This window comes from Phyllopteryx taeniolatus, chromosome 6 (assembly GCF_024500385.1).
Source record: "Phyllopteryx taeniolatus isolate TA_2022b chromosome 6, UOR_Ptae_1.2, whole genome shotgun sequence".
NCBI classification, from domain to species: Eukaryota; Metazoa; Chordata; class Actinopteri; order Syngnathiformes; family Syngnathidae; genus Phyllopteryx; species Phyllopteryx taeniolatus.
In genome coordinates, this window is record NC_084507.1 from 26,581,424 (window position 1) to 26,600,127 (window position 18,704).

Here is an 18,704-nt window from a genome sequence, read left to right on the forward strand (position 1 = left end):
AGATGGTATATTTAAAGTTAAATCAAACTGCTAAAATAAAAAGAATGAAGGAGTATGCTTTATTGAAACGATTACAGTCAAATCAAAACAATGCGGTGTATAACAGTATCGAGAAAAAGCGACGCTTCTCTGAAATGCAACAGAACCAGCGCAAAAATCATTGACTCAATGGAAAATCTGCATTGACATTTCAATTCGCGTCGTCAGGAAGTCACAGTTAAGAACGCAAAAAAAGTTAAGTGATGATAAACGTGCGGTCGTATCAGCGCTTTGAGCTGCTTCTTGATGTCGTAGACCACGAGGATCGGAGGCAGCCGCTGGTAGCTGTGGAGGACGTCGTGAGAGCTGGGCAGCTCGTCTAACGTTGCGCAGACCACGGCCGCTTTGATGTCGCGAACCCAACGACAACAAAAACGTGCATTTTAAAAGACGTCACTGGAGAAATTCTGCCGATTTCAGTTCTCACCACGCAAGGCCGCTCGGTTTGCACATGGCGGCAAAAGCGGTCGACTCCATTTCGATATTGCAGACTCCTGCTTCCCTGGCTTCTCCCTGTAAAAGCAGAAAGCCCCCGTCCAAACGGCCTTGACCTGCACGACCCCACAAAACACTTAACTGTTGCACATAACACACCAATACAATACGGCTGCAGACAATGACAACATGAGTGCGGCGGCACCTTCGTAGAAATCCAGCGTGCACATGGTGTTGCCGATCACCGTGTTGAACTGGCCCAGCACCGAAGCGGCTCCTCGGCCAGGTCGTAGTCCAGGTCGGTGTCGCGGGCCGCCATCGGCTGCTCGAATTTGGGCACGAACGTGCCGTCCGCAGACTCCTCGGTCACGACGACTGTGCCAGGCTCAACCCCTTAACACAACAAATGGCTATTCAAATGAACATGTTGCAATTCAGAAAAAAATAAGTACTCAAGTGGCAATTTACAGTTTGCTTTAAACTAATGGCGACTCTAATAGACGCAGTGCATGTTTTTCCGAGCTCGCCTTGAACGTATCGTGAACGATCACCGAGGAGCCGATCAAACAAACACGCACAGCAGACGAGATAGACGGACGTATGCTGAAAAAATTTTAACGCAAAAAATAATATATATATATATATTCATTATTAATATCATTTGGATGATTAGAGCATACAACAAACCCAATAAATAACTACAAAATTCACCATCTCAAGAAACTCAACTATACGTAACAATCATGAAACAATGGAAATGATTTTAAATGTACAATTTAGGTAGTAATTTGCCCTCTGAAAAGTGTTTTCCCAAGCGTTTAATGAATCTATATAACCTATGAGGACTGAAATAAATGGAATTTTCTCCCACGTTCTCATTTATTGAGTGGCATCTGTGCTGCATGCAACCTGTCATCGAAACTCTCAGAAACCAATTCAATATAGACCGCCACACTGAGGTCTACGGTTGATGTCGTTAAAGAATAACAGCTCCAAGTCGTGGATCTGCTGGTTGGTCGACGTCCGTACTGTATTGAGTGTATTGATGAATTACAAGTTTACCTATTCCACCTGATGTCCCAACGCGTATGATTGTCACATTTGTGCAACGTGCATGACGGAGGAGCTTTACTAGCTCATGCAACATGATTAATATGGACGGGATTCCAATTCCATGCTGCAAAATCCAGCAAATCGTATTACAACAATTTCCCTCGGATTGTACCTTTGAATGGTTTGCTTCTATTTACAGTAACAGAGAGTACAGGACCAACTTTGTGCATGGCGTAGCGGTCTGTCCCGCCACGAATAACGGGGTAGTCGGATTTGGGTTCTCGCATCCCAAGCTCTGCGGCGATGTACTTGTTTTATATTCAATGTCAAGTCATTTCTAACATTTGTAGATTGCAAACAGCGTGCAATGAACTAGTTCACGGGGCGGTGTAAGATTACATCGTCATGCAGCATAGGAAGCCACCTGAGTCAGTTGTTTTGAATTTATGGCCAAGAAGAGATTTTATACAAATATTATGACATCACTACTTAGCATAGGTTACTGATAAATCAATCAATACGGCGTATTCAGACAAATTCTGTTATCGTAGGAATGGAACGCCGTTCGTTGCACACCGAGGACCCTCAGATTACCACACCAGGATACTTAAAGGACTTTATTCCATAATCCTGAACATAAAAACGATGTCTGCAGGAAAGAAAGTCCCCCAAAATAGACTTAGTAGTAATTTTGGGCTTATTGTCTGATGACATATTTGATTTTCAGACAGATTTTGTCCCAACTACGTGAGCCTGCTGATGTCAGCGACAGACGACGAGCATATTTAACTATTCTACGTGTTCTTGGTTGCTTCACAAATAAATACTAATTGGTCTGTCCCCACTTCGTCTGTTATTTTGTACGTAATATTAACCAAATTAGGATGGTGAAAATAGCTTGAGAACAAATCCATAAACGCTCTTGTTGAACACTCAAAATGTCTGAAAAGTGTTGGAATACTCCGTCTAGTTCCTTGTTCTGCGAAGGCCTGCAGCATCATTGTCGCCCATATTGAAAGACTGGGTGGTTTTTTTTAGACAATAACAAGTGAAAATAGTGAGGTTAGAAACATTTGAGTAGGCTTGTTTTGTTTAAATCCATCACTGGAATGTTTTGTTGCATAATGTAGGAAAATTTGCTGTACTTTCGACCCTTTCAAAAAAAAAAAAAAAAAAGGCGTGTTAAAGGCTTCTTTATACTCGCGCGGACGACGACCCCGCTGACGTCACTCCGGCTGTCCCGCGCGTAGTTTGCCTTTGATGATCTCTCTTTCCGCAACAAGGAAAGCAACAACAATGGCGACCGTGAAAGTGTCTGCTAGAAGAAGAAGAAGAAGAAGAAGAATCATCTTTTATTGTCATGAACATGCATGCATGCACACGAAATTTGTTCTCTGCATTTAACCCATCACAGTGAACACATACACATGTTAGTGGAACACACTGGAGCAGGGGGCAGCTGAAGCGCCCAGGGAGCATTTCGGGGTATCAGTGTCTTGCTCAAGGACACCACAGCCGTGAGTCCAGGGGATGTTGGCGGATGGTCCAGTCGGGGTTTTGAACCTAGGTCCCCCACGGTGGCAGGCAATGATCTTAACCATTGGGCCATGGCTGCCCAAATGGACAAATGGACCTAGATGACCAGCTGATACGCTTATTTATACAGCAAACTCGATCGAGAAGGCGGCGGCGTAGACGGTATGTAGAACCAACTGGCACGCTGAGTACGTCATCACAGCATGTGACTTAAACGGACCAATCACGAGAGATGATCTCCGCGGCGTTCGACGCGCAGCAACAATTTTTGCCGCGCGGGGGAATTCGTCCGTCACGTGATGCAATGCGGACGTAGTCGGCCGCGGGAGTATAAAGAGCCTGAACTTGAGTACATTCACTTTGTACTTTGTATTTTTTACTTTGAGAGTAGTACATTTGTCTAGCTACTTCTAAAGATACTACTTCTAAAGATATGCACAATTTAGCCCCAAGACTGTACTGCTTCAGATGGCTGCTTCCAGTCGTGACGTCATGTAGTCGTCGACCAATCCTAGCTCCAGCCTAGTGTTTGGGGTCCGTTCGGAAATTCAGTCCGATGTTGAGACCGCGGCACCCAGAGACAGCGCGTGCTCCACTTTCTATAACTTTACTCCTGAACGTGTTGGCTATTGCTAGGGATGCGTCAGTACATCCGACATATTGAATGTGTCAATTTTACTTATATCGAGTGGCAACACACACTACCAACGCTCTGAGTTACCGAATGTTCCGGGTAGCGGAGAGCGCGCCCGGCGTGAACTTCCCAACGCACCATATTGATATGGTGTGCGTTTGTTGTGTCGATGCGATTAAGTGTAATGCAATTAGATGTCTATAAGGATATCTGGATGTGCATCTATAATGAGATAGATCAAATAAAAGTGTATACACTGTTGTGTATGCAGCCAGTAATTTCTAACAGAATCGTTTAAAATAAAACACTAGCCGAGTGATTGCTAGGTGAGAACATTCAGACGCACAGAGCTGTAACAAGCAAGGGAAACTGTTTTAAAACAAAAAACGCATTTTCAAGCCATCATTTGGCTGGACGCCAGATGTGCTTTTCCCCATTGAAAACGGTTTGACCTGAATGCACCATGAACCCGGATGCAGTGGGAAAGTTGGAGAAAGTTCGTAACGCTTGACTTGACCTCCACTTTCGAGGTGTACGCTGTCCTCATGTCAACAACTAATCGTTGTTCACATTTATTATTATTTTTTTAAATTATTTGTAAACATTTACATTATTTTATTTATAAGAGAAACCCCGGTGTATCTGTGGACCTGTGAGCATTTAAAAAAAATGAGACTTTATCTACTACAAGCAAACTAACTACGATAACTACTACTAACTAAGCCCACTAACGTCGTTGTTTACACATATTGTAGTAATACTTTCGCATTTATGTATATCAAAGCAAACGTTACTTTCAAATGTGTTGGCTGTAGTCGTGTTGAGCGTTTGGCGTCACGTTAGTTGTGTTTGCTCACTTTACTATCATCTGACTTAACAGAAAAACTACACTTGCAAAACTTAAAAGATAAAGTTTGCTTTCAATTTTTATGAACTCGTCAATTGCATCAGCCCAAGACCTGGCTAGCAGTGCTTACCAACCTTTAGTGAGTCAAAGCACTTTATTATTTTTTTTTACATTAGAAAAAAATCTCACAGCACACCACCAAAACAAAAAAACGGCAGAGTGTATTTACTTAAGTGATATCATTATGAATGACAGCAGGTGGAAACACAGTTAATTTGTACCTTCTGCCATCTAGTGGAAGAGCATTGAATTGTTCTGCCTGTCGCTATAGGTTGCTGGCATTATTTGAAGTGAATCATTTTTGGACCAATTAGGTGAAATTGTATACAGTGGTTGGGAATCATTGATTTCGGCAACCATCATGTGGCTGTTCACTGAATGTGTTTATGTAAACCTTTCACATAAAAGGCCCAACGTCCTGTACAAGCCAAGTTCACAAGGTGCAGAAAGTTTAAAAAAAAAAATAATAATAATAATAATAATACAAAAACACATTCGGTGAAAAAAATAGAAGAGGTTGAATACAATTCATTATAGGTTAAAATTAGTGAAAGGCCTGCTTAAAAAAACACGTTTTGCTTTAAAGAATATGTTTGCATTGTATGATGTTCGCAATGTTCTAAAACTCAGGCAGACCCCAAGGACCACGAGTAGCCCACTGACCTGTTGTGAAAAAAATAGCTCATTAGTGACTGGACATTGTGATTTAATCATTTACATCTGTGTAGTTTTTCTTGAGAAACGTATTTGTTTTAAAACAATTACAATTAGTCTTATCATGTAAGCATCCATCTTGGGCCTCTTTTATCGAACACCGTCATAAAATACAGTAGCAAACAGCAATCAAAACACAAATATACAATTCCATGAGATGAGAGTGGTTATTGTTTCTTGGAAATAAAGTATACATAATAGGTTAAATAAATAATGAGAAGTAACAATAGCTAAGTTAAAATATAAATCCAATAAGGCACAGAAAAAGTCAACTAAGCAGGGGTCGGTTAACAGTACTTTTACAAACACTTTTCACATCAAAATACATCCATCCATCCCTTTTCTGAGCCGCTTCTCCTCATTAGGGTTATCACCAAAAGCCTAAAGTTGCAACCTAATCAAAATTTCAAGCATATTGTGTGGAATCAAATACAGTATCATAATGAATCTGGTTGGTCTCAACATCCCCTCTGACGTTTGATCTTGAAGGTAGCGTATATGTGGCAAAAGTAAAGCTTCTTGTCCTAACCCTGCCATCGTTAAGATGTTGTGATCATAAAGTTGAAAAATGATTGATTTCTTTACACAATGAGTCATTTGCGTTTCTGAAAATTATAGAAAGTAGCCTGGAGTTCAGTTTGTGTTTGTCTTCAATGAATAGAACTTAATTGTTTTCAACATGATCCCTTGCTGCAGATTGACTGAACTCTTTATTTTGAACATGTGAACTCAAAACAAACAAAATAAATAAAAATAAAATAAACATTCAGTTAAATAAAAGGTTTTGGAAAAGGGTCAAACGTCACTAATGGTGTAGTGGTACATTCTTCTCCTGACTTCAGTGCAGGCAGTCTGGGTTCAGTTTCCACTCGGTGACCATGTGAATGCTTATCAATCTCTTTTTGTTGACCAGTTCAGGGTGTAGTCCGCCTTTCGCCAGACGTCAGCTGGGATAGGCTCCGACACCCCGCGACCCTGAACGGGGTAAGCGGTATTGAAAATGGATGTTTGAAAAGGAATAGGAAGTAAAAACGCATTTATTCTGAACGCCCATCTCGATTTGAAGCATATTAATACACTGTTAATATAAATCTACTGTTTGATGCAGATATTTCAATTCCCTGCGTAAGGATAATGTCAGCACAGAAAACTAATCCAAACTTTTATTTTATTTTTTACTTTGATTGGATATTGGATAAATCATTTTCAAAACGCTTTCCACCATTACTGTGGAGTACAACCTGTACAACTTAAAAGCATTTTTTAAAAATATCTTTTTGAGAGGAGAAGTAAGAATAAATGAGTAGAATAATCTGGTTGAACAGTATAAGTAGGACATGGCCGTGTGAACAAATAACCAATCAGCACACACCTGCCACCACCGAAAAGTGCCTCTGATTAACACCAAATACATTTTGAATGTTGTAGTGACTTTTCCTGACATTTAGTTTTTGTTTGTTTGTTTTTCTTTCTGAAAGTGTTCATACTTCCACCTAACTTGACTAAAGCCCCAGTTTCAGCTCAAGTAAAACAGTGGCAAAGCCGTGCTTCACTGAAGACATGTTCTTTTGGTGATGATCAGTGTTCTGTTTGCACCAAACATGCCTTTTGACATTATGGCAAACATTTCAACCTTGGCTCTCCAAAGCACATGTGGGAAATGTGTTACGGTCTGATGAAACCAAGATTGAACTTTGAACAGTTCGAACATGCAGCGCTTTAGCACAAAATCACCAGGCTTCTACTAGGAAGCTAAGAATGTCAGGAAAAGCCTACTAGAATTTAACTGGAATTTATTTGGGGTGTATTAGAAGCACTTTAAATGGTGGCAGGTTTCTGCTGACTTCCATTTAACATTAGCTTGAAGGTCATTGGTTAGTTTTGAACAAAGCGATATCCCAGTTATAAGAGGGTGTGCACACTTGCACAACCACATTATTTCAGTTTAATTATTTTATTATTTCAAAACTCCAAAACATAAAAATCTATTCAGTAGTCAAGGTTATAGGCCCCATTAATAGTGGAGTGGGGAGGGATTAAATCACAAAAACCTGGCATTTGAACAAGGGCGTGTCCACTGGTATTAAGTAAATTCAACAAGGAAGGTAAAAAGAAAGTCAAATCAAGCACAAAAACCGTGAAAACCCAGCAGAGACACTAAGTAAAGCTATTTTGCAAAATGCTCTGGTTAAGTAAGATCTGCCACCCTGAAACAGTGATAGAATGACAGTTTTTACACTGTCGATTGAGGATTAATTTCGCTGTGAAATCAAGTTAGATGCACCCAAATCAAAGCAGGTAGGCAGATGAGATTCATAACACACAAGCATTTGCATCCATAATTTGGATTAGCAATCAAGTAAATCGCATCGTTAAAAATGAACTCACACTTACTCTTTTCTATAATTTCCATTGGTTTCATTGACCCACAGATATCTTGGATATTTCTGCTGGAACAGTATCAACAAATGCATGTTACATCCAATGCATCCAGACAGCGTGGTTATAATTGACGATTTTGCCAGGTGGACTTACTGCACTGGGTAAGACGACAGGGTGGTCTGGTAAACACTCAGGCTTCTTCATGGCCGCGGGACTACTCGCAAGACCGATTAAAAAATCTCTTGTGTAAGATACTCTCGCTGAAGACAAATAGTTGATTACAACAAAAAGAACCGTCAAACCCTTTTAGACCGAAAAAGAAATTCTGGATGTTACCTTTTTTCTCTTGGAGGTTGACAATCTTGCAGAACTGCTCTATTTCAATATTTGTCTGCAAAATGCACAAGATTATCAAGAACACGACTGCTCCACCCCTCCCTGCCCCCCATCAACACATGCATTTTCACCTGGCCACATCTGCGACGTTACGACGCCGTTTGCCAGTTATTAAAATTTTGCGCGTCACTCGGGGTGTGAAAGGCCTTGTTTTGTTTTTGTACATTTTAGTGTGAACAGTCGTTTACCTCTTTTTTCCACCTGTATAACAGGTTAAAAAAAATATTAAAACGTTACTAAAAGTTTTATGATGTGTAGTTCGATGCTGGAACAGGTTATTACCTATGGGATTTTTTTATTTTTAAGGCGAACAAATCTGAAGTCGACTAGCTTTCCGGAATGAAGTGTTGTCTTGAGGCATTTCTTACCGTTTGATCCAGAATGTCATTCAAAGCCTGTGTACACGAAGCAGCATTTAGTGTGGGTTCTAAACGAAAAAATAAAGATACATAGAGTGGTGATGAACTCAATTTGGGGGGAAAAAAATAAAAACACACACACAAAAGCACCAAGCTCTTTATTGATGTGTTTTAATCAAACCACTTACCAATGTCAACATGGAGAAGACGGCGTAGGGGTCTTGCGGGTTCCAGGTGCTTCTGGATTTGTCTCCTTGACACGTCCATTCTGACCTCAATAATATTGAAATGTGCTTCTCGACTTATTAGGTTCATAAACACATTCATCCGTTTCCACGAGCTGCTAGTGAACGGGAGCCTTTCTCAGCTAACTTTGGCCAAAATGAGTTCACACGCTTTGAAAAGCAAGCTTTTCGGCCATTACTCAGTCAGGATTAGAACCTTTTCCGGAATTTTATTTGCGTACACGCTCATGGGGTTGAATTCTTGTGAACGAGACTAGTTTAATCTAAAATGAAGCTTTACTAGATTTATTGGCCTGTACTTAATACAAACATTCCCGTCTGTGCATGTTGACAAATTTCATTTGCAACGAATAGTACACATTTGTGGGAGTAGTTTTAAGTGCAATATCACAAGGCTGTCTAACAAACATATGAGGTGTGCACTTATGCAGTATGTTGAGCACTGTACCTCAAGGTCCATTAGACTAACTACATTTAACGAACCCACCTCGTGTCTCATTGCATTAACTTAAATGAACCCATCACACAAACCATTTACATTTTGAATTTACTACGTTATTGCCTACTTCATTTATTTTACGGTTGACTGCCAAGTAAATTTTCTTTTTTTTTCATGTTTGCATAGCAAATTACGCTCGAAGCTAAACTGTTTCACACAAGTGCTACAAAAATGGTACATTTTGTCTGTTTTAAGTCCATTTCACAAATTGCGCTTGCTAGTGTGCGTGTACTGCCGACATTCAGTGCTAAACGATGGTTCAACTACAAACGGGTTACTTAAATTATATTATCAAAAAATTCACTTCGCTTATTTTAGCAGCAGGGCAAAATCTGCTGCTAAGCCACATTAGCTTAAGGATGGAGCCAACAACACGGTTAATTGGGATTTAACATTATTTCGAGTTTACAAAAGTTTCCTGCTCACAAAGTGATTTTTTTTTTTGGGGTGGGGGTGTTTTTTTGTTTTTTTTATTGAATATTTGTCACGTTAGCCGTTGAAAATCCCGAGAGTCCCAATTTTCCAAAGCGCGTCAATAGATGAAGGCTAGCTGTTGCATCTTTCACAACTTAACATTCAGTTTTAGTTAAACGTATCCATATTTTTGACTTTTATTTTACAACTAGTTTGACTGTCTGTTGATGGCGGTACTTGAACTTTAACATTACCATATACAGGGTTTTGCACATTGACACTTTCAGGTTTTTGTCGTATGCCCGCAGTAACTTGTTTTGTATTTCCACCAAGAAATTAATTCGCATGTAGTATTTACACTAAATTAATTCACCTGTTGTACTTCTTCCTTCGATGCTCCTGCGCGTTTAATAGTCAGTCACCACCCTCCATCAAGCTAAAAAAAATATATATATATACATATATATATCCGGTAGTTTCAAAATAAAGCTAGTAGTTTCAAAATAAAGCTCATTTGTCAACTAGTGGTGGTCTCGTGATTTTCAGGATCGGTAACGTCTTTTTAAGCAATGCAAAATGTAGCTTCCACTCTTTATTTGAACCCAAAAAAAAAAACGTAGGTCAAATTATTAGTGGGTGAGGCAAAGAACACACAAACGCGTATTTTTTATACATGAGACAAAAAGATGTCATGAGCAAATTGGTTATATTGTATTGTATTGTATATTGGTTACAGTAAAAGGAGGACAAATTAATTGAAAGCAGTGTATTTTTAATAAACATTACAATAAAGAGCTGACAAAGTAATATAATGGGACTTTCCCCTGGATGCAGTCAAATGTTATGCAAGATGAAAGTTTTGTTGCAAATGCACATCAGTGACTAAAATCATTCAAAAGGTGAATACACAGCCTTCACCAATTATCACAAAATATGACAAAAACAAAAAACATCACAAAGTGTTCGTCTAAAAAAACAAAATTTTCCTCGACAGAGAATCACGTGTTCAAACCAGACCACTTGAGCAGGTTGGCTGTGTCAAAAACCCAAAGTCACTTTCAAACAAACAGCAGCTGAATCTTTCGAGCACCTATTGGCCTCCCATTGAGTTCCTCGACTGCTATCACTGCCTCCTGCCTAGTCTCAAATACCACAGTCGCAGTACCTTTAAATGCTCCACTCCTGTCGTACTGCAATGAGATGGATCCTGGGATAATACGATATCCATGGCAAAAATCATAGATTTCTTCCGTTTTTATTTGGAATGGTAAATTAACTAGCTTTACACAGGTGGGCCCAGTAAAATGCTGCCTCGGTGGATCACCGCTGCTTTGAGCACCATTGCCTCTGTTGAGTGGCTCTTCATAAGACTTAAAGGCTCCCTGAGTTTGAGGCCCCACATTTATTGCCATCTCACCAGCATAAGAGCCCCCGAAGCCATAGTACTCACTGTCACCAGCGCCTTGGAACTCACTGGATGTTCGTTGTGGCCCGTGGACCGCCTGCGGCCCTGCGATCAACTCCCGCATCTGTGCGCGGGAAATGCATCTGAGAGAGACCACCGCACCAAGAAACCTTCGTCCGTCGAGAGCGAGGCCCCTCACGGCTGCTGACTCGGAAGGGAAAAGAACCAAAGCCTTGCCAGTCCCTGCACCAGTATTGTCACGCAGCAAGTGCACGTCATCTTCCGAGATATTCAACCCAAAGAAGATGTCCATGACCTCCATTTTGCGCACGTCGAAGGGCAGATTTTGCACAAGCAAGCACTGCTCCGGGTCAGGATTATCCCTGGGGTGGGATGGAGGCCTCTCATTAACCCTTCTGGAGTTTCCAGAAGGGCCGACATCCAGGTTCTGAGATTTCAAAATGGCTATCATTTTCTCTCTCATGATTGGCCGGATATGAATCATTCGACTGAAAAAGGATTGCGTATCCTGGTCTAATGCCTCACGATACTCCCGCAGAGACTTAAAGAGTACAAACGCAGACCTACTTTTCCGATCTTCATAATTTATGAACAAAATCTGGTCATCATCAAGTCTAGCGTGGCGAAAAAGTATTTTTATGTCCTCCTTTTCCACTGCAAAGGAGATATTTTCCACCAAAACGCAGTACTCCTCACTGGATGATGACACCCTCTGGCCTATAGGTGATTGTGACCTCATATGGTGTTGGAAATTCTTTTGACCACGAGGTGGTGATCCATGTCTTTCAAACAGGTTGTCTCCTGGGTTTGTATTCATGGGTTTCCTTCCAGTTGTCCGACGCCAATCGTCTTCTGACGTTGGACAAATCTCCACATACCGAGAACCAATGTATCCCCTATCCCTCTTCAGGGCTTCAGATACTTCTCCAGTGCTGGAAAATCTCACCAGTCCCATCCCATTGTTTTTTCCGGTTGCATTTTTCAACAGAACCATGTCGATGATACGTAAACCATTGAAAAATTCAAAAATGTCTCTTTCGGACACACTGAAGGGCAATCCTTTCAGAAAAACACATGTGGAGTCTTCATTTGAGTTTGAGGGTCTCTTTTGGCGGGGTGGAGGAGAGACGTCTGCTCTACTTGCAGACCTCTTGTTGGAGTCAGCCTCCAAAGACCGTCGGGGGTGCCTTGTGTTGTCTTCTACATGACTCTTTTGATCAGTCTCTGTATTTATGGCACTTTTTTCAAGTATGCCCTGCATCTCTGCTTTGCTACTGAGCAGCAAAGTCACATGTCCCCCCTTAATTTGACCCCCCGAGCGCGTCATGGCTCTTCTTGCATCTTCATCAGAAGCAAAAATAATGAAAGCTTCCTCCCGCTCGCCTCCAATTATGTGTACACCACCGTCTGGAATTTTGAGTCCAGTGAAGAATTTGCGAACATCCTGAGAACCAGCAGTGATCCTCAATCCCTGTAAACGGATGACGACTGCCATGCTGAAGCACAAACAACAGCACCTGCAGACAGAAGGGTATAGAATAGCATTATTCCCATCAGAGCTTCTCAGCTCTAAACTCTCTGCCATTCCAACATCACCACATGACCTGATAAGCAATGTGAGCTGAGGTATTTAATTGAAGACAAAAAGTCTAAAAATGTATTTGAACCCAAACACTCAAAATGGCAACACTAAGCACAACAGCATTAAAGTACTGCTGTGGATAAGTGGACAACTGACCACCACAAGATTAGCTCCCAAGTATCAATCCCCTTGTTTTTGAGCAACTATATTCACAAAGACACTAATAACTACATTCAGTTCCAACTGAAATGCCAATCCACATGGAACTCTTCAAAATACCCAGCATGTCAAAAATCATGTGAGATAAAAGTTTTGATTCTGGCAAAGAAACATTACCGTTGCCCGTCACTGCCCACATTTGACTCCATTTGCCACCACTTACTCTCACATTTGCCGGTAGCACAAGTCAGTCTAAACATATACAACATAAACTGCCAAATTCACCACTGCCTCTGGCACCACTTACATTAGATGCAGAGAAACTAACCATTTTTAATCAATCACACATCTGCTATTACCGAATATGTAGCTTGCAAACAATACTGATTGGTGAAGAAACTCCAATAGACCTTGAGTCCTCAGAAACATCACATCTAACAAAATAAAGCAACAGTTTCCCCAAAATACTCCCATCCATGAAGAACTCTATCGTAGCCATTGCTGGTACAACCATTTCAACCAAGATTGTTGAGCCACCCAAGTGTTGTCCATCACACTAAGGAAGTATTTTTCAGAAGTCTACAACAAATACCTTTGGAAAAAGCAACATTTCTGTACCATACATTCTGTCCTGGAAAGAAAAAGTGGAAAACCATCCCAAAAAGTTTAAGACTACCACAAATTAAGTGTTTTAAAGGCTGGACATTAACACCCACAAACCCGCCAAATGTGGGTGATTTTAAGATGTGGCAGTACAATTAATTTGATAATCGACATTTATTCTTTTTTTAACGTTTGTTTTACTCTCAGAACTGCCTCAGGAGCCTCCCGCTGACGTCTGCCTTCTGCACTTGACGCACATGCGCAGTAGTGGTAATCCATGTCGGCCGTGAATGAACTGAAAAAACTGCGGCTAACTGTAATCTTGGCTAACCTGCGTTAGAAACAAAGGCCAAAAGTTTGATCATTTCACCAAAAATACTAAAGAGGAATATGATGCACAACTTGCAAGAAGGAACTTGTCCTTCATGGCAGTATGACAGTCAGTCATTCACAAGTATCTAAAAAGCAAGTACATTGGAGCGATTCAATTTCTAACAAAGGATAATAACCGCGGTTAGCTATATGGCTAGCTAGCTGTTAATATTAACGTCACCGTTAGTGAAGAAACTTTCTTAAAACTGCAAACTTTAACATTATCTTAAGGCTAACGATGATGATTCCATTAGCTCTAGCACATAGGTTATATGTTTGATGTAAAGTTATAACCACATATGGATAGAACACGCGATACGCCAGTGCGATGTAACAGCATGCAACCAACATGCCTTCGTGGCGGCCATCTTGGTGGCAGCAACGTTCCCATCAAAGGCAATGCGTACACTGAAAATAAGTCATAACTTGCTCATTTCACAATTGATTTTCATGAGATTTTTTATTTTTGTTTCTTCAATGCAATTATAATGGGTGTCAATTAGACGATTTTCGCTATGTACAAGCTAACATGTTAAAAGGCCAGGGTATTACCTTCATTAAAATTTGCACTATCATATATAAAAATTATGAACCATTTCAAGAATGCTGGTACAAGCTACAAAGTATTACAACTTGAATGATCTATTACTTTCATTGTGCACATACCTTTAACACAAACTGGAAGATGATGATGGTTATATAAGAGCATCTACTTGCTGATGCAATAAGCTTCAATTTAGACATGACCCTTGGAATCGGGTCATGTCTAAATTGAAGCTTATGAAGTCAACTAAAGGCAAAAATAATCGGTGACTAGTCGATTATCAAAATAATTGCTTGTGGCAACCCTAATTTAAATCCAGAAAGATTTCTCTCAATGCCACCCGGGAAGAGTTCTTGCAATCACCCCCCTTTGATAAATTTATTTTGATCTGGAAAAAAGTTTTAGCACCATCAGCAAATGTATTTTTGTGTTTCTAGTAATGCTGGGAAACCAGTAGCCACAATGGCTGGTGAGCAAAAAAGTTGTCATGCCTTGTATACTGTATAAAGTGCCGTCAAAAAGTATTTGCCCCCTTCATTTTTTTGGCATCGTTTCCCCACTTTAATATTAAGATCATTAAACATAAATATCAGAAAGATAACCCAAGTAATCATAAAATTCAGTTTTTAGTTAAAGACAAAAAAATTCAAAGCTACCTTGCTCTGTGGATAAAGTAATTGCCTCCTAAACCTGATAACTGCTAAGACCATCCCCAGCAGCAACAACTGAAATAAGGCGTTTTCTAGAACTGGCAGTGAGTCTTTCACATCTCTGTGGAGATATTTTGGACGTTCGTTTAAGGCTTGCTTGAGGTATGTTCACGTACTTTTAATACGATACGGCTCGCAAGCAGGCAACAAAAACGTTATGTAGCCTAGCAAGCTAGTCCTAGCACTTAACGGTTGTACGTAAACATGCAATATCAGTCCCAAAAATCCTGATCGTGTAAAGCCTAATTAAAAATGAACTCAGCCTTCCAAAAAATGTGATTAGCTACAGTTAATTCATGATTTAACAAGGGGGCATTTACGTATTCACACAGGACAAGGTAGGTTTGAATTGATTTTTTTTCCCTTAACACAATCACCATTTAAAAACTGCATTTTATGTTTACATGGGTTACCTTTGTATATTATTTACATTTGTTTGATGATCTTAACCATTAGAGTGGGGAAACTATGCAAAAAAAAATAAGAATTTGAGAAGGCAGCAAATACTTTCTCACGGCACTGTATATGATCAAAGCAGCTCTCTGTCCGCATGTGCCTAGAGAACCTCAATCTTGCAAATCCAATTCACTCAACACATTTAGGCTACATTTGTACATTTTCAACCACTTGCCTACTTACAAATACTTTGATGATGACTTTTAAAAAAAGAACCAGACAATCAATTGACAAAAAACACATTGTGTTTGACAGCCTCCGTCTGTCCCACTATCATTCAGTACACCAACAATATTGTATCCTCAGTGTGCCACAATACAAAATAAAATTCCAGTCGTGACCAGTCACAATTAAGCAACGCGGTCCCCCCACCACCACTTTTGTTCACCACACAAAAGGGTCGGAAAGGGCACATTACAATGTGATTGTCCACCACTGGGACAAGCACCCTAACATCGCACTACTTCAATTACTGCAGTAAGTACCACGCAAAATATAAACCAATAAGTAGATGTACTGTATATACCAGGGATTCCAAACCACAATGTGCATTAAGAGATCAGGTGTGTCCTATGAAATTATAAAATTTCACTTAAATGATCCAAAAATTATTAAGCTCTGTCTTTCTTCAAATCCTGCACATATATCAGCTTTGTGTTTAGCTACATAGATCAGAATTTCTGTATAGAGTGGTGCCTTGAGATACGACTGACTCGACTTACAAGTTGTGAGATACAAGCTAACATTCAGACGAATTTTTGCCTTAACTTGGGAGCGCAAACTTAAGATACAAGTATTTTGTGGTGGCAATAAAAACTCAATTCAACTCACTTCACAATAAGCAGCATTTTTGGCAAATAGTAAACATTTCATCAAGAGTCATCAAATTGTTAAATGCCACTCCCAGTTGAAGTTTGTCAAACTGAACATGAAGAATTACATGTTGGCGTATTTTAAACAACCAAATAACTGTCTTCATGTCCGCTAGCTTAATGCCAACAAACAGAAAATGCAATTGATATTCAATTAGCATCAATAGTCATTACACAAAAAGATAACAAAACTTGAGCATATTCTTCATCCTCTATAAAAAAAATTACTATTACAGCAACTTACTGAGAAGTAATATAGTAGAAGAATAAGTCTGTTCTTCGTTTAACACATGACTGTACAATATTATACACTAACTACTGTCTCATGGCAGCCAAGGTGTGCACACCAGAACGCGCAGCACACTGACCACAGTATATGCGCAACCTACTACGCATTCGGTAAAACGAGTTTCTCCCAAGTCGGGTAAATGGAGAAGAGGGACAAAGCAACCGCAGGGACTTGAAACGTCTACAAAGTCCCATAGATGACAATATTCCATGTTTAGCCTTCATTCATGTTGACATATATCAAAAACGTATGTGTGTATATATAAAAACGTGTTTAACTTTGTCCGAAGACACCAGCCATAAAGAAAACAACATTTTAGCAAGTTTGGCTTCAAACAATCATCTAATCAAACCGTAGTCACAAGTTCATTCATTCATCTTCCGTTCCGCTTATCCTCAATAGGGTCGCGAGCGTGCTGGAGCCTATCCCAGCAATCTTTGGGCGAGAGGCGGGGAAACACCCTGAACTGGTCGCCAGCCAATCGCAGGGCACATATAAACAAACAACCATTCGCACACACATTCACACCTAAGGGCAATTTTGAGTCCTCAATCAACCTACGATTAATGTTTTTGGAAAGTGGGAGGAAACCGGAGTGCCCGGAGAAAACCAATGCAGGCATGGGGAGAACATGCCAACTCCACAGAGGCGGGGCCGGGATTTGAACCCCGGGCCTCAGAACTGTGAGGCAGATGTGTCTTCCACCATTCCACCTAGTCACAAGTTGTCTAATGCTTTTTATTACTCTGTTTTTATACGGCACGATATTATAGAAAGATACATTTAATTGGTGAAAAACAAAAACAAAAAAATATGGGAGCGGTCGGCTGGAACAGAATGGTATTTTCATTCAATGTCAATGGGGACTAATGATTTTAGACAAGTGTTTTCAATTAAAAGCAGCATGGTCACGGAACGAAATAAACTCGTATCTGAAGGCACTACTGTATAAACTTTTGTAACACTTTTTGATTGGTAGTTCGCCATAAGATTTTTGTAATATTAAATATGTGCCTTGGCTCAATAGAGGCTGAGGAATACTGCTATATACACAACATCGGTCAATTAGAGGACAAAAGTATGCATTTGTACGTATAACGTAAACAATGAGCTCCAGACAAAACGCTGGGAAAATACGATGAGCTTTATCAAGCGGCATCCGATTGTTTAAAACGGAAGCACAAAATCCCGCAAGCACGCTTGTTGACGTCAGCTGCATAAATCTCTATCCGCCATTTCAAACGTTACCCATTGTGACCACCCGCCAACGGGCTGAAGACACACATCCAGAGAGCAATGTTGTTTATCCAATATCCATCCATCAATCCATGCATCCATCCCATATGTCCAAGAAAGTACTTGAGCGAGCCCAACGCTGAAATGATACTTGATCGTCAAGACAAAATGACTTCGCAAAATGCTAACAGAAACGCTAGCGACGAGCCCACCCAGGTCTCGCGTAGAAACTCACTCCAAACCCCAAAGTTGCGTTCAACAGGACAACACAATAGCCACGTTAACCAACAACATAACTTACACAAGCGACAAGAGGACTCTTGTACAAGTATTTGGAACAACGCTAGCAATTTTTATAGGACAGCCTCGATTCGCATACGTCTTCACAACCGCCTTTATCAATCTTCTTCGTTTAGAAAAAAAATGGCACCTATTCAGAGTAAAAGTACACTGCGCCACCTTCTGGCCGCCAGGCGCAGCGCATATATTTGTCTTATTTCACGATATTTTGCCACAAGAACATCAATACTCCTATGATCCCCTTAATGTTTAATTTCACGGAGCTGTTTACTTTAAAGTTTAAAGGGGTGTGAGTAACTGAAATTAATTTACAAGGGTATCCACACTAACGTGCCAACACTGCCAAAATTGACGATATATTGTTTACCCACCTAAGGCTTGCAACAAAAAAAGGGTTATTTTTAATTAATTACTGGACTAAAACATTTGCACATTTTTACCTGGTTTTAAGACCTAATTATAAAAATGTATCGTTTTTAAAATCATTGTTTTACAGGTACCCGTGTTCAGTTACATAATTAATTGCTTGACGTTTTTGTACA

The 18,704-nt window shown here is 40.2% G+C and overlaps 2 protein-coding genes across 9 annotated transcripts; both read right to left on the bottom strand.

The window, feature by feature from the left end:
- Positions 1 to 98: 98 nt before the first annotated feature.
- Positions 99 to 3,838, bottom strand: upp1 (uridine phosphorylase 1). Its single transcript, XM_061776431.1, is given in 7 exon segments — positions 99 to 388; positions 474 to 590; positions 680 to 739; positions 742 to 867; positions 1,537 to 1,651; positions 1,725 to 1,835; positions 3,785 to 3,838. Coding segments are annotated over 7 exon segments (768 nt in total). The 3' UTR covers positions 99 to 203.
- Positions 3,839 to 5,293: 1,455 nt separating this feature from the next.
- On the bottom strand, positions 5,294 to 18,270 carry gra (granulito). 8 transcript variants are annotated; one of them, XM_061776740.1, is made up of 7 exons: positions 9,987 to 10,675; positions 8,644 to 8,723; positions 8,465 to 8,523; positions 8,037 to 8,091; positions 7,854 to 7,960; positions 7,713 to 7,768; positions 5,294 to 6,293 (listed from the first exon to the last, which is right to left on the bottom strand). In XM_061776740.1, exons 2-7 carry the CDS (start codon positions 8,720 to 8,722, stop codon positions 6,233 to 6,235), a joined length of 417 nt encoding a protein of 138 aa, XP_061632724.1. In that variant the 5' UTR covers position 8,723; positions 9,987 to 10,675; the 3' UTR covers positions 5,294 to 6,232. The 8 variants fall into 8 exon arrangements, 3 of the variants coding, with proteins under 3 accessions (XP_061632724.1, XP_061632725.1, XP_061632723.1); XM_061776741.1 differs by having other exon boundaries at positions 8,644 to 8,728; XR_009789002.1 differs by adding an exon at positions 18,164 to 18,270 and having other exon boundaries at positions 5,384 to 6,293; positions 8,644 to 12,556.
- Between the last annotated feature and the right edge of the window lie 434 nt (positions 18,271 to 18,704).